The following is a 15,582-nucleotide window of genomic DNA, read 5'->3' on the forward strand; positions in this document are numbered from 1 at the left end:
TTCATCCATTTGATTTAAGAAACAACAACAGAATAAAAACTAGGTTCCTTCAGTAACAGAAGTTTATTCTCATTGCAGAAAAGATAGAAATCACAACAGGTAATTTGGGCTTCTGTAAGCTTCCTGTTTTCATTTGTAATTAAGAAGCTTCTTTCAATTTTGTTTATTCCGATCATCCTAAATAGCCCAAAAAAGAATGTCTTTGCTCAGTAGGGAATGTATAGAACAGCAATCGGGTATCGCTAAACTACCCATTAGCAGACTGTGAATTCCAGGAGATTCTAAGGTGACTTCGGAAAACTACAATTTTGCATGAAAAGCAGTCTCTTTTACAGTGTTCCTTATCGGGCTGTCACTTTTTAAGTTTCGGATATTCCACACCTTCAGCTAGTTTAATATTTATTTTGACATTTATCCCTTACAGTTTGTTTGTGGTAGACATAATAGAGGCTTCCATCAACACAAGCACTGACATATTTATATTAAAAAATAGTGCAAAATTTCAACATTTATATAAATAACTCTAAACCCCTGCTTTGTATTTTTTTTACAATGTAATACACACTTTTTGAGTTGGCACTCAAAAAATTGCCATTTTTTTTCTTCTAGTTCAGAAAACAACAAAACTTTTTTTTAATAGGCCTCTTCTAATACAAAAATACTCCTGCCGTCGCACATACAGTTTCTCTTATTTTTATATATATATTTATATATATATTGCAGATCTTTAAACAAATGTTTTGTGCAAATATGTCTTTAAAGTTAAGTGAAATAATCATAAACAAAAAAGCATTCACGCACACAGCTCAACTAGAAACAAAAACAAAGACTATTGTCATTTTTTTTCTTTCGACTTCAAGACACAGCTCAACAAAGAAACGTTTTTGCAAGCTTTCTTGGCTTGTGCATTCAGACCAGACATAACAAGTAAATATTTATACACGGAGAGGTGGAGAAGGGTTGGTGAATTTCTTATCTCTTCCTCCATCCGCCTCTCCGCCCCCTCCCCCCGCCCCACCCCTTTATTTTTCTCTTCTAAGAAGTGCAGAGTGTTTGTTTTTAATTTTTTTAAACTTTCTCTTTTCGTTCTTTCTGGCTTTTTAAAAGGGCTGTCCTTTCTGCTTCTCTTTATCTTTGTTCCATGCAATTGTGCTCTCAAGGCTATTGATTTGTGAATGATGAAGTCTGCTGTTTTCTAGGAGGGAAGGCGGTCCATTGTTCTGCTGGTGTTGGTAAAAGGCCGACCCTGGGTAGTGCCCGATCACCTCGCTGTAGGTCGGAGGGGGGCCTTCCATCCTCCCGTGGCCCCCGTAGCACGTGGCGCTGATACCAGAGTTACTACTGGGGGGACAGGGCCCCCCGTACACGGAGTTATCGATCAAGTCACTGTCGAAGATGGTTCTGTTGGGGGGGGCCCGGACCGACTCGCGGTTGAGTTCCATCTGCTGCTCGGGGTCGCGGAGCTGGAGTGTGCAGGGGCCCTGGTAAGGGGGAGGTTCCTCGCCGTCCGACAGCGAGATGGTGGGCGGCAGGTCGATCTCGTGCTGCAGGTAGGGGTAGGTGGGCTGAAAGCGGTTGAAGCGGTCCCTCGGCAGGAAGGAGGGCACAGCCAGGCGGTCCGCGGAGCGGGGCGCGTAGATCTGCGGCTGGGAGAGAGAGGGACAGAGAGAGGTGAGGGCGGGGGAACGTGAGGCGGCCGGGGGAGAGTGGGCGACAGACGTCGGGGAGGAGGGACAGGTGGGGCAGAGGGTGAGGGTGGGTGACTGGACCGGGTGAGAGGAGAGGGTGAGGGTGAGGGCGATGGGAGGGGCCGAGGGGGGCCGTCTCTCTCTTACCTCTGGGATTCCGTTTCCTGACATTGTGCTTTCCGACGGCCAGAGGCTTCCTTCCTAAATGGGAGGAGAAAGAGTGAGGGGGTCAACGGTGAGCGATATTCTTGAGACTCCACATTTACAAAGTGTCAGCGGACCAAGGGGCAAGGATGGGTTCTGATGTCGGTCCAGTGCTGTGCTCAGCTCCATGTGAAATTAAGATTAGTGCCACGGAACGAATTAATACAAATCACATTACTGATGGGATTTATGAAGCGCTTCCTCTGGGCCAGATTAAAGATTCTCCGATGAGACGCACACCCTTGTCCCGCATGAGGCGCATAGTCTAAGAGGGAGGGAGGGAGGGACCGGGTGTCAAGGGGTTTCCGTCCAACAACCATGAGCTCAGGGGACCTGAAACCACCGCTCAGTGCCAGTGTTTTTTGGCCACGTGGACAATCAATCCCTCAATCAACCAACCAATCGATCACATACAGTTATCCAAGTACCGAGTTTCCCTGGGACTTTCACTTGCAAAAGGGGGTAGCTCACTGGGTCGAGGCATTGTGTACATTGGAGGAGTGATAACCCTATAAATCAAAGAGTGCAGGCTTCCAGCAGGGGACTAGGGTGGCGCAGGGTGGGGGGCAACATACTTTCAAAGGAAGGCAAAGAGGAGGACTCTCTCCTCTTTGCCATCTACATTTAAATGGCTAATTAAGTTTGGGGAGGAAAGCCTGTCCTTTCAAATTCTGGGATCCACCCAGGAACCTCCACAACCTCCTCAGGGGTGTGGCTACTCTTCTGGGCTCACACCCTGAATTCCTTGTGCTCCTCATTTTTATCTGCAGGGAAAGGATGCAGATGGAGAGAGTAAGCTCTTGCTGTGAAACACGGGCACCATGCTGGGTTAACAACTGTGGGATTTGAGTGCTTTCTCTGTGCCAAACACTGCACTAAGCGCTGGTGCACTATGGTATCCGTTCTGGAGCACAGACATCCCGAGCTTGCTCTGGAGCAGACACCCAGAGCTCAGGCTACAGTGAGCCCAAACCTGAGAAACATGACAGAGTGGGAATGGGGAGATGGATTTCACGGTCGGAAGCAGTAGGCGGCTCTTCTCGTCTCCCAGAGCTCAGCGGAGGGTTGAGGCAGGACCAGACCAGGGCTTAGAAGCTACCCAGGAAGGCCTGGGTCATGGCACTCCTTACCGTCCCCTCCACTCCCCCTCCCCTCCGACCGCATCCTGCTCCCCAGACGGGGGCCCCTCTGCTCACCCTGCGGTAGGGAAGTTACTTGGGATGATGTGTGGGTTTCGGTTTGGCAGCGCTGCTGTCTGATATGCGTAGGAGACAGCCACGTGGTTCTCCAAAGTCCAAACCTCATAAACCACTCACACTCATCGCTCCCAGGCAGGAGACGACGATTCCAAACCACACTTCATGGCTGGTCCCGGCTGCCAAGGCGGGGCCGGACACCCAGTCCCCGGCTCCGAGAGAAGGAGTCTCTGACAGCTCACGAATCCAACCCCTACGCCCAAATCCCGGTCATCACATGAGGAACCGGGGACACGAGTGAAAGAGCGGGCTCGGTAGGGCTGCGGACGCGGCTTTGAGGGAGTTTGGAGAGTAGGGTAAAACCTCTCTGCCACAGACTCCTTTATTTCAGGCCAACCTTCACAGAACTAAGTTTTCCACTGACCCATGCAAATCTATGTAACTTAATTAACCCTGTAAAAACTCTCCCATAACCAAGTCCCTCAAGCCCTTTGGTTTCACACTGAGGTGTCTTCCCTGCGGCCAGAAAGCCAATAAGGGAAGAGAAATGCTTTGTGATACAGGACTAGCCTATTCTGGGCTTCACACAGAAAGGAAGAATTCGCTGTGAGGGGTGTGTGGCACTGCCAACCTGTGCCTCGTTCCACCAGCAACTGCTGCAGGCAATAGTGCCAAGATCTGCTTACTGTTTTCTTTCTATGGTATTTGGTAAGCACTTACTTTGTGCCAGGCAGTGTATTAAGTCCTGGGATCAGTACAGCCTAGTCAGGATGGACACAGTCCATGTCACACATGGGGCTCGCAGTCTTAATCCCCATTTTACGGATGAAGTAACAGGCACAGAGAAATCAAGTAACTTCCTGAGGTCACACAGCAGACAAGTGGCAGAGCCGGCATTAGAACCCCAGTTCTTCTGCCTCTGGTCCGTGCTATCTCCACTAGGCCTGGCTGCCTCCACTGTCCCCACCTTCCTACCTTTCAGAGAGCATATTCACCCAGCCAAGGACTTCCTTCCCTTTACTTTTCACAGTGGATAGCAGCTCCCAATCTCTGTCTACTAAGGACAAATGGGCTGATTGAGTCCTAAACCCACTCTTCCTCTGGAAGTACAGACACAGTTCCCCAAGGTAATGCAGGGGCCAGGCAGGTGGTGAGATCTCTGAAGGCAGAGCTCATGTATAATGATTTCTATTGGACTCTCCCAAGCACTTAGGATGGTTCTGTGCATCTAGTCTATAAGTGCCCATTAAGCACTCACATTTAGTGAGAAGGAACATTAAGACTGGGGCATGAAACCATCAAAGTTGGTCCCAGTGGATAGTGAGACCCTGCGGGTCTCTATATTTAATAATCGTAATCGTATTTATTGAATGCTTATTATGTGCAAAGCACTGTTCTAAGCACTTAGGAGAGTACAATACAACAACAAACAGACACTGTCCCTACCCACAATGGGAGATCTCATATTCTGAGCTCCACGTCTTCCTGGCTGGGAGTGGTGAAGAATTGGTGGGGAAAAAAAATTCACCTAAGAAGATAATCTTTTTTTTTTTATTTGGAACCAACTCTACTCACCTACACTCTGTGGATATTTGAGGCTAAAAACCCGATTTGCACTGAAACTATCTGGAAAATTAAGGTTAAAGTGTATTTCCGGGCATGGATTGTACAGATTTACTAATTTGCTAATGTAATCCCATTTGAATATCTGCATAGAATAGTCCTCAAATCTAGCCATTAGTGCCCTGACTAATCAGGGTTTTCTCTTCCCTGCTTTAATCCTAGATGAGCGTCTTGGATGATCAGGTGTGAGGTGCCACTGAACCTCTCCTTGCCTCTAGTCTCCCTATCTGAAAATTGGGCATGATACTAATCACCTCCTCTCAGCTCACAGGGAGTGAGAACCAAATCAGATGTCTGGAAAGGGTGGGGAGAAAGCTACAGAGTCATCAAGTTCGTGACCAGGAGGCCATCCTCATTAACTTCAGAGGTGCCCTTCTGCTCAACTTCACGATTATCAGTCAATCAATAGCACTGATTGAGCGCTTACTTTGTGCAAAGTAAGCTTGAGAGAACACAAGAGAGTTAGTAGACATGATCCCTGCCTTCATCAACACAAATTCGCATCGCAGCAACTTCAGGAACCCTGAATTCCAAGAGAGTCCCAGGTCTGGAGCTGGGCACTCCGTTCACTGACAGAGTAGCCAATGTGCACCCTGTGCCATGAAGGGATGGGGAAGGGGGCGGTTTCATCTAAAATACTGCACTTTCTAAAAGACTGGCCGAGGAAGCATCCATAGCCATTTCAGACACAAAAACACCTGGAAAAACAAAAGCTGCATAAAGAGGAAATTAAAAATAGGACTTTTTCTTGCTAAACTATCGAGCGAAAACAAAGTTCAAAGCCCCAGTGACAGCTCTAAAACAAACACCAATGTCCCCAGCCCAGACTCACCCACACGGTGTGAGTCTGACCTGATAACAACGAAAATCTGTAAGCCAAAAGCTTGTGTGCGGCGACCGCACCGACAACACGTTTCCTCCAGTCTGAATGGGGGATCTGGCTCCAAGTAGCCTCAGAAACTGCCGGGCACTCCCACGCTCTGGAACTTTTAGTGCCAAACTGGCGGATTTGTGTGTATCTTTTTAGCCGTTTTGATCTTTTGTGTTCTGAATAACTTCTTTATTTGGGCTTATCCTGTTTACCCTTTCAGACTGTAAATGCCTCAAGGCCAGGAACCTTATCATTCCTCGGAAATCTCCCTCAGGGCCTAATACGGGGCTCCGTACCTAGTGATGGTGATGACGATGATGATGATGATGTTGGAGTCTCCCGTCAGGAACGATGGATGAGTCTCGGTCCTGAGACTTCAGGACCGAGAACCTGCGCAAAGGAATTGATTACAGTGATAGTGGTTGGCCAGCACCACTCGCACTCTCTTCCCTCCGGTCACGGTCCCACTGGGGCCCGAAGTGCAATGGGCGAGGAGGCGGGCAGGGCTGCAATTCACTGCACATGGAGTGCAACGGACAACAAGGCGGGAAAGGGTGCAGCTCGCTATAAAGAGCACCTGTGGTCTTGACCTATGCCAGACAGCTACAGGTAGAGCTGAGGCTAGAACCTAGGTTTCCCAAGGTCTTGATCGGAGCTCTTTCCACTGGACCAAAAACAGGGCTCTGTGCTTAGGAGGTGCTCAATAAATTCTGTGGTTGACCGACTGTTGATAAGTTCTCCCCTACACGGCTGTTGCTTCTCTCTCAGATGGAGATGTATGTCCCTGGAAAGCTCAAAGTGGGAGGAAGAGTTTCCAACTGAAGGCTGGTGTTCTACCTTAGGTTAGGGAGGACAGAGGGTTAGGTTGGTGACCGCATTTGTTTTTCAGTTCTCCTCATCAGACGTTATCTGTCCCTAAACAAGAGATTCGATTTATAGTCAGTGGTCATGGGGGCCGCGTCTGCCTCTCCACATCTTTCTTACCCTTCTGCCCCAGGAGAGCCTAGGTTAAGGGACTTGGGGACCCTGGGAAAGTTCTGATGTCTGGTCTCCTTCTGCCTTAGTTTTCCAGCTTGGAAAATGGGTACACAATGCCTGTCCAAACGAACTGTGAAGAAGATTCCGAACTGGTTTTCACACAGGTCTCTAAGACCTGCTAGCTGAGAGGTGGCGGATGCTCGTGAGAGTGATTGCCTCAGTGGCTGGTCACTACATTTCATTAGGTGGGTAGATGGAAAGGAGGGAGGGAGGGCTGTCCCTCGTGGCATTTACAGAAAACCCACCCGCTCCTAGGCTGCCACTAGTCTTCCCCTCTCCCTTCCCATCACCCCCCCACCCCCCCGACCCCGGGTGCTGTTTTCTGCTGACTTGGCTGGAGATGGTGGCCTTCCCAAGCTGGTGTATCCTGACCCCAGAATGCTGATGCATAATTTCAGGGTTCTGCTCTAGGAGGTGTCCAAACATGCTGGGGAGAAAGTCTGTTTGCTCAATCGTCCTGGCCACCTGTTCCTCTACCTGCTGGCAATAAACCCCTGCTTCGCCTCTGGCCTCGGCAACGAGGGAGCCTTTCGGGAGACCCTGCTTTTCAGAGGGTTGACATTTGGGAATAGCCAGGCCTCTTCATCCCCACTCCATTGCCCCCTAAGACAGAGTTGCGTGGTTTTCTCAAGATCCCCAAGCAGTTCCAAAGAACTGGGGCCGGGCTGAAGTGTTCTGGCCTTGGGTCAATTTAGGCAATTAGAGCCAGCCTACTGTATGATTAGTTGTTGAGTGCCGTCAGTGTGCTAGGTGTGCAGCAGAGGCAAATGCCCCGGCCCTGCCCTCAGGCCTTACAATCTACCTCAATTTTCCCTTGTAATTTCAATTAGACCCATTATATGTCCTCACTTCCTGCTTTAAATTATGAAATTATAGATCCCAGATGCTCAATCTGGAAAGAATCTAAGGACCAGCCAGGTCACTCTCCTGGCCGAGCTGAATCCGAGATCTGAATCTGTGTCGAGGGATGAGCACGGCCCCAAAATGGGGGTGGGTCTGTGGCTGGACATGGTTAAACTGCTCTATCCCATCCAAGAGGTGGCTGCATTCTAGTACCAAGTGCAACTGCCCATTTTCCTTTCCCTCTAGCCTAGATTACACGGTCTTGGTTTTACTCTCCGTTGGGTCAATCTCAAGCATGGGAGGGAGGGGTTGATACCCCAAACTCATTTGGAGTGACAAAGCTCCTCAAACATTCTTGCTATCAGTCATTCGGTGGCATTTATTGAGTGCTTACAGTGTGCAGAGCACTGTACTAAGCATTTTGTAGAATGCAACAGAGTTGGCAGTCATGATCCCCTGCCCACAAGGAGCTTACAGTTTAGAGGGGGAGACAAAAATGTTAAAATAAACTATGGATATGTATGTAAGTGCTGTGGGTGGGGAGACTATCAAGTATGTGAAGGGGACAGATCGCAGGGCAGAGGAAAGCAGAGTGGCCTCGCGGAAAAACCTAGGGCCTGGGAGTCAGGTGACCCGGGTTCTAGTCGGTTCCACCTCTTGCCTGCTGTGTGACCTGGAGTGAGTTACTTAACCTCTCTGTGCCTCAGTTTCTCATCTGTAAAATGGAGAGAAGATATCTGTTCTCTTCCACTCACAGGCTGTGAGCCCTGTTAGGACTGTGTCCAATCTGATTACCTTGTATCTGCCCCAGTGCTTGGCACATGGTAAGTGCTTAACAAATACCATCATTATTATTATCAGTGTAGCCCCCTGCTCGTGGATTTACTTCTAGTAGTCCCAGGCAGCAATTCTTGGGTAATGCCGGGGATGTGTCCATGGACGGCCATAAACAAACTTGAGGACTACCTGCAGCCTCAAAGCACAATTTCGCTGTCACATCGGCATCCTCTCTGTCACTGCTCTACCCTAGAGAGGAGCCAAAAGTGGAAAGTGCCAAATTCCCACCTCCCCCACTCCAACTTTCTTCCTTACTCCCACCCCATGGCCCAGGCCCCCCGCCGAGGGAATCTGGAGGGGGAGACTGGAGGGGTAGGAGGGTCCCTGCCACCGGCGGTTTTCTGAGGGTCTCACTGGCCAGAACGCCACATGAGTCGGGCACAAGACGGCTTACCGAGGAGAGGTTCTCATCTCTTCTCCGCCCTTGGCTGTGCCGGTTGATGAAGGAGCGTGCAGAGAGCTTGTAGTGGTTCAGTAGGCAAGTGATGACGACCACCATAACCATCATCACCACCACAATTATGATTATCTGTACAAACTCCAACTCCGCTGTCAAGACAAAAAAAAAAACACAGCTTGAGATCCGGGAAAGTGCATTCATAATAATAGCAATGATGATGATGATGGCATTTATTAAGCTATGTGCTCTGTGCTGGGGCAGATAAAAGGTTATCAGATCGGGCAATTAATGGTCCATTAATTCAAGGACCATGCTCAGAGGACATTCAGGTTTGCAAGAATGGCCCCGGTTTCAATGTTTCTACCGCTGGGGGCTGATGTGGTTTTGTTGGGGGGTTGGGGGAGGAAGAGGATGCGCATCATGGAGACAGACAGCAGAGCTCCAAGAAGTGGCTTGGTAGAATGTTGTGGGAAAGCCTTGCAGAAATTGGGAAGGCTTTGCAGACATAAGCAAAGCTTCCATGCAGAGCTCTGTGTGGATCTGCGTCAGGCCACAGTCAGGCTAGTAGAGCTTAGGGCTAAGTGGGTTAAACCACTGTCCCCTGTTTGGTACCAGGTCAGGCTGTAGCTTTGGGCAGAGCCAGAGGCCGGAATGCTCCTGGGACTGTGTGATATAACATGCAGGGTGGAAGTTCCTGTGAGTAGACCCAGCAACTCAGAGACGAGCGCACACCCGCATCCACCAACACACAGGCTCATCGCACACCAACCATAAACGGCAGTCCCATCCCACCAAACTGAGGAGAAGCCAGCCACGAGTCGGTACAAACTCCATGCTCTGAGGTAAAAAGGATTAGCCTCCCAGGAATTGGAGGCGGCCTCCCTGCCCTCACCGGGCAGAGGTAAGCGCCGAGTCAGTTCCACTCCCTCATCAAACTTCCCCTTCTGATGTTAAGGCAATTTGGGGTTTGAAAGAATCCAAAAGCCACAATGAACAAACAGCAAGTTCAGTAAGGTAATAATAATAATAATAATGTTGGTATTTGTTAAGCGCTTACTATGTGCAGAGCACTGTTCTAAGCGCTGGGGTAAACAGAGGGGAATCAGGTTGTCCCACGTGGGGCTCACAATCTTAATCCCCATTTTACAGATGAGGGAACTGAGGCACAGAGAAGTTAAGTGACTTGCCCACAGTCACACAGCTGACAAGTGGCAGAGCTGGGATTCGAACTCATGAGCCCTGACTCCAAAGCCCATGCTCTTTCCACTGCACCACGCTGCCCATGATCGAGAAAAGCCCTTTGTGACATAAATCATCCTTTGTAAAAAAGATGTCTTGAGTATTTTGCCCATCCTGATCCCTCTGGATTGGGGCCCACTGTCCAAAGGGCAACACGAAGCTAAAGACGAGCCACGAGCTGTTCTCAGGAATAAAGGCGAGAATGGGAGAAGGAAGGCAGCAAAGGATCACCCAGGGGCTTTCGCTGCCCTCTGTTCCTGGGGGTCATCCACCCCGCAGGGCAGTGAGTGAAGACAATCTGCTGACTCAAAACAGACAGTAACCCGGGCACTGCCTCTTCCCTGTGCGGGTTCCTTTTGATGAATCGGCTGGCAGCTTCTGCCGGGGACAGTAGCACGCTTGGGAGAATGGTATCTGAGCCTGCAAGGGTAGAAGGCCTGGACACACAAACTGCTAAAAATTGGGGTGCTTCAGCTGCTTAGACTTCTTTGTTGTTCTGCTTAAATGCAGAGGGATGGACTAAAAGACCTCTGCAAGTCCCTTCCAGCCCAGTGGAGGGGTCAAGGAGTACTTCTGAACTAGAAGACAGTTCACGACGAAGCATAATAACAATACTGATATTAATAAAAAGTGTGATATTTGTTACTGCTTACTTTGTGCCAAGTACTTTGCTAAGTACTGGGGTAGATCTAAGATTGTCAGATATATGGGAATAACAGTCTAAGTGGGACAGAATAATGGTGTTTAACAAGTATTTATAGAAAGCAGTGGCCTAGTGGAAAGAGCAAGGTCCTGGAAGCCTGAGGGCCTGGGTCTGCCACTTGCCTGCACTGTGACCTTGGGTAAGTCACAACTGCTCTGTGCCTCTGTTTCCTCATCTGTAAAATCGGGAATTGAATATCTGTTCTCCCTCCTATTTAGACTGTGAGCCCCTTGAAGAACAGGGACTAGGTCCACTCTGATTACCCTATATCTACCCTTGGGCTTAGTGTAGTGCATGGCCCATAGTAAGTGCTAACAAATATTATTATTATTAATTTCCCTTTGATATATGAAACTGAGGTCCAAAGAAATTAAGTGATTTGCCCAAATTGACACAGCAGGGAAGTGAAGGGATTCAGGATTAGAAAAAAGCTTCTCCTGGCTCCTGGTCTTTCTAATAGGCCACATTGCTTCTCAAAACCTGCTTGTCTTTTGGTTATTTTACATCAGGGTCATTTCAGAAACAGTCTTGGGCTCAAACAGCCCACTCTGCCCTGGAGAGCCAACCAAAAGGAAAACAAAATCCATTGCCACTAGATGGGGGTCAGAAGAGAAATTAGATGAAGTCTGGTGAGAAATGCACACCATACTCCAAGATAGGGTTTCCCTTCTCCCCTTGACTCGCTCTGACCGGGGTTGGCGGGAGATGAATAGAATTTCTGATTGGAGGCGGCACATAATAGCTTGATAAATATTTCCGTGTGTTTTTTGAGCTCAGAAGGATGTCTTCCACATCCAGGAAGAGCCTGAAAGCCACCCCTCTGTGCCTCTGCTTCCTGTCAGCTGGCCAAGAAATGGCTGTGTAATTGTCAGTGAGAGCAGAAGGCTCTCTCACCTGTTTCACTAGTGAGGCAAGGGAGGAAGTGGTGAGAGGTATAGCCTTTTCTGTGAAGTAGAGGGAGGGATCTGGTGATTGTGGAAAGTGGTGGCTGTAATTTTCATCAAAAGGGAACTCTCCTGTTGGGGCTGTTCAAGGGTCATAAAGGGGGACACGCACCCACCCACACACTCACACACTCCGCCACCCTCTACCTCCCGCCATGGCGGGACAGTAATGTATAAGTAACCTGCTTTTCAGAGGGAAGGCCACAGAGCCACAGAAACCACACTCGCAGAGCTGTGTTCTCAAATACCGCAGATGCTGCAATTTCCATTAAAAAAAATCAAGTACCTAAAAAAAGGAAGAATGTTATTTTGATCCTGCAGGAGATGGGACAGTTTCTGCTGACTCAGGCGGGTTTAAATGGGGAGTTTTCCTCCTGACAGCTGGCGGTTGTTAAGTGCCAGCAAAAACACAAAACGACAGGCAAATGGTTCCGGATGGCAATCCCTGCCAGTTACACGGTACCTCGGAGTTAATTCTGCTAAGCAGCCACCATTGTACAAGTGTTAAAATTAAAAAAGAAAACAAAAAAACCCAGAAAAAACCCAAAGCTTCCAACCTTCTATCAACCTATAACTAAATACCTCTGCAGAGGAAAAGTTACTCTGCACAATGGGTTATGCAAAGGAATGGCTTTTCTACAGAAAGTTTGGTAAAAATCTTTGATCTGTTGCTCTTCACAGGGAAGATCTATGTGGTCTAGTAAAGCCTTGAAACGGACTCCCTAGGGCTCCCGAGTCCAGGTCCCTCCTCAATGACACAAGCCTGCATCCTCCCAAGGCAGATAACCCAAGTGAGGGGGAGAATGATTTCAGCTGGGACCTTAAAACACAGGAAATGTGGGAAGAGAATAACAAAATCTCAGAAATGGAAGACACTGTGAGAGGTCATTGAGTCCAAACTCCTGTGTTAAGGCAGAACTGCACTTTCTGCACTGCCAGAAAGACATTTTCTTCCTCTTTTCATAACTCTTAGAGGCACAGGCTCTATAACCTTCCTTTACTGACATGTTCTGGGGTGGGGAGGCCACTGACAGCATTCGTCGATTCCCCTCACAGATATGGGATGTGCCTTGGCCAACCCGGAAGTATCAGGCCTACGCTACGGGCCTTGGTGGTTTCACATCATAATGTAATGCTGTCATGCAGATATTTTTACAAAATTCACAGAACTTGGAGTGTGTTGTCACGGGGGGGTGGGAGGGGGCAAGGAGAAGCTGGGGAGACAGACCCCTGACCTTGGCTTTCACTTCAAATCCCGCTCCCTTTCCTCCTGGGTCCCCAGGAAGAGGGATGCTGCTTCTGAGCTCTAGGACTTGATAGCAGAAACTGAGGTGGAGGAAGACTGGGTGTTTCAAACAAAAATATCAGATGTGAAGGCATCTGCTGCCACAACAGTTCCAGAAATGAGGCAGAAAACTGGATTGACCTGTAGCAGATTGGACAAACGGCCCCCTTGCCCCAGCCCCACAGTATTCTTGTACACAAAGATCCTTATGCTCTATTTCCCCTATCTGTAATTTAACATCTGTCTCCTCTTATAAACTGGAAGCTCCTTAAGGGCACGGAGTACATCGACCAACTCCGTTTCCCTATGTGCTTAGCACAGTGCTCTGCACACAGAAACTGCTCAATAAATTCCATTGATTGATTATTCCAGTGTCTTGGAAACAACAGCTGGAAAGTTATTTTAAATGTCTCACTTAAATCACTCTTGCCGCAATTTAAGCTCTCGGACCAGTCTCACTCACAGAGCCAGTTGCTCTTATCCCCTCTCTTAGAAAACTGCTGTGAAGTCATCAACGATTTAGTCTGGAGAGGTTTTCTTACATGTTATTTGGGACTCTCCTCTGATAGGCCACAGGAAGACTGAGGCTCCTTAGGGACAAAAAAGGCAGGGAACGAGGACTGAGGCTTCCTCTCCTCCTCCCTTTGTCCCTGAGGCAGAGCCTTAAGGTTTCATCAATGAATCCGAGTGTCAGGCTTCCTGGCTATACAAGGTTTTCCCACCTTCCAGGGGCTGAGGTGGATTAACTAATTCAGTCGTTTTAAAGTAGTAGCGGAAGCAGTAATAGTCACTGTTATTAAGTACTTATTAAATAGTTATTAAGTACTCACTGGACGCAGAGCACTGTGCTGAGTGCTGGGAGAGAATACACAGGTGGGAATTAGCCATGGTAAAGTGCTTAGAAATGATTAATCGTTTTAATAATAATAATAATAATAATAATAATGATGAGGGTATTTGTTAAGCACTTACTATGTGCCAAGTCCCTGGTCAGGGCTGGCTCTGAGGCAGAACTCCTCAAACCCTCAGGGGAAGCAGCTAGGGCAGGTTTAAAACCTCATTTAATTTCTTCTCAAATGACCCTCCTGGCCATACAAGAAAAGCAGTGTTCGGGAAAGACAGCTTAGCCACGGAGGGCCCTTGCCTCTTCTCCTGTAAACCTGGTGAGAATCCTAGGGTCTTGGAGAGACAAGACTTTCTGGAAGCCCAATGCTTGTGGGTGAGGGGCCCAAGGAGGGCTCCTAATTTGCCCAGCAACAGTAATGGGGGTGGGGTGGAAGGCGGCTTGGGGGGGGGGGTGTCTCATTTCCGGCTTTGGGCAGTCCTCTCGGCGTCTCCAAGAATACTCTCTATTCAGCCGGGGGGCACACAGGGCCTGCATTGTTCACCCACACCACACCGTGCCGTGCATCACAGCCTGTCTGTCACTGGCGAAGGCTGTGGGGGGACCTATAGATCTACAGAGGCCTTTAAATCCAATGAACAGGAAAAAAAGAGGGTGGCACAAGAAGAATTATGAACTCTTCACCTCAATGAGATACATGTCAAGAAGAGACCAAGTCAGCCATGAGCCTCAGTAAACTATTTTTCATTCTGACTCAGGCCCTTTATTGGGAGTTGAGCTGCATGTGTTTCTGAGGAGGGGTAGGGAGGCGGCTTTTGTCTTCCTCCTGCCAAGAAAGGTCAAAGGTACAAGAGCCTAGCAGAGAGGGCAATCCTCTTGTCCTCCATGTGTTTACCAGCACTGCCCTGAGCACGTCTGACTGCTTCCAAGACAGCTCTAGGTGCCCGGGCAGGCAGGGAGCCGAGGGTGCTGGGTGGAGCTAGGACAGGCGGGCATCGGGCAGGCGGGTCGTGTACATCACAAGCCTCAACCTTGTCTGGTGGGGTTGGCTGGGACAAGGAGAGTGAGGAAGTTTGGCACAGGAAGTGATGGATTTTACTAGTCACACTTACAGTGGGGGTGCAGAGGGAGGGATTCCCACAGTCCCCTTCTATCTATTTCCAACCACAAGAGGATTGGATTTCTGGCTGGCTGGTGGGTGTGTGTGCAGGGGGCCGGAGGGGGGAGATGTGTGTGTGTGTGTGTGTGCGCGCGCGCTGAAAAGGAACAGCACTCTGTGATAAATGAGGTGGGTCTGGGAGATGGTAAGGGAGACGAATATGAAGTTTCATAAAGGAAGTAAGATAATCCTATTCACTGAAAAACTAACCCCATTAAGACACTCCCCTGAGAAATTCAGATCCAGGAGTATTGAGCATGCGTGAGAGAGAGAGAAACAGTGAGAGATTTCAGCATGGGTCGCCCAGTTCATGATGGAAAGTGATCAGAGATAATACGCCACGGTCCCCTGCGTAAACCCAAGGTGTCTTCCGGCCAGACACCGTGCTACCCTAAAGCCTCGCCTCTGGGAAGTTCTGGCACACTCTTCTTTTTCCCTCCTCCGACTCCTCATTTCTGCCCATCACCATCACCGCTAAAGTCGAGGGGGCCCTAGGTTTAATTGCCTCAATTTAAAGCCAAATTTCACGAGCAGGACATCCCAGGTAAGCTACCGCAGCAGTGGCACCAACTGGCTCTCTGGACCGCCCCGAAAGCTGCCCCGCTACATGGATTGACCAGGGTTTACCCTCACTCAATTATAAAGTCAACCAACCACACACGCCAGGACTGCAGCACATAGAAAGAACCTGCCTAGCAGAAACGTGGG

The 15,582-nt window shown here is 48.9% G+C and overlaps 1 protein-coding gene across 1 annotated transcript in view; it reads right to left on the minus strand.

Moving 5' to 3' along the window:
- Positions 1-1,026: 1,026 nt before the first annotated feature.
- The window catches only part of PMEPA1 (prostate transmembrane protein, androgen induced 1), a 68,131-nt gene continuing 53,575 nt past the window's right edge, over positions 1,027-15,582 (minus strand). Inside the window, exons 2-4 of the mRNA XM_001510335.5 lie at positions 8,695-8,849; positions 1,836-1,889; positions 1,027-1,646 (exon numbers count right to left, since the gene is read on the minus strand). Of these exons, the coding sequence (XP_001510385.1) occupies positions 1,101-1,646; positions 1,836-1,889; positions 8,695-8,849 (755 nt within the window). The 3' untranslated portion in view covers positions 1,027-1,100. The remainder of the gene's footprint in view (positions 1,647-1,835; positions 1,890-8,694; positions 8,850-15,582) is intronic.

The sequence above is a fragment of the Ornithorhynchus anatinus genome, chromosome 8, assembly GCF_004115215.2.
Source record: "Ornithorhynchus anatinus isolate Pmale09 chromosome 8, mOrnAna1.pri.v4, whole genome shotgun sequence".
Taxonomy (NCBI): domain Eukaryota; kingdom Metazoa; phylum Chordata; class Mammalia; order Monotremata; family Ornithorhynchidae; genus Ornithorhynchus; species Ornithorhynchus anatinus.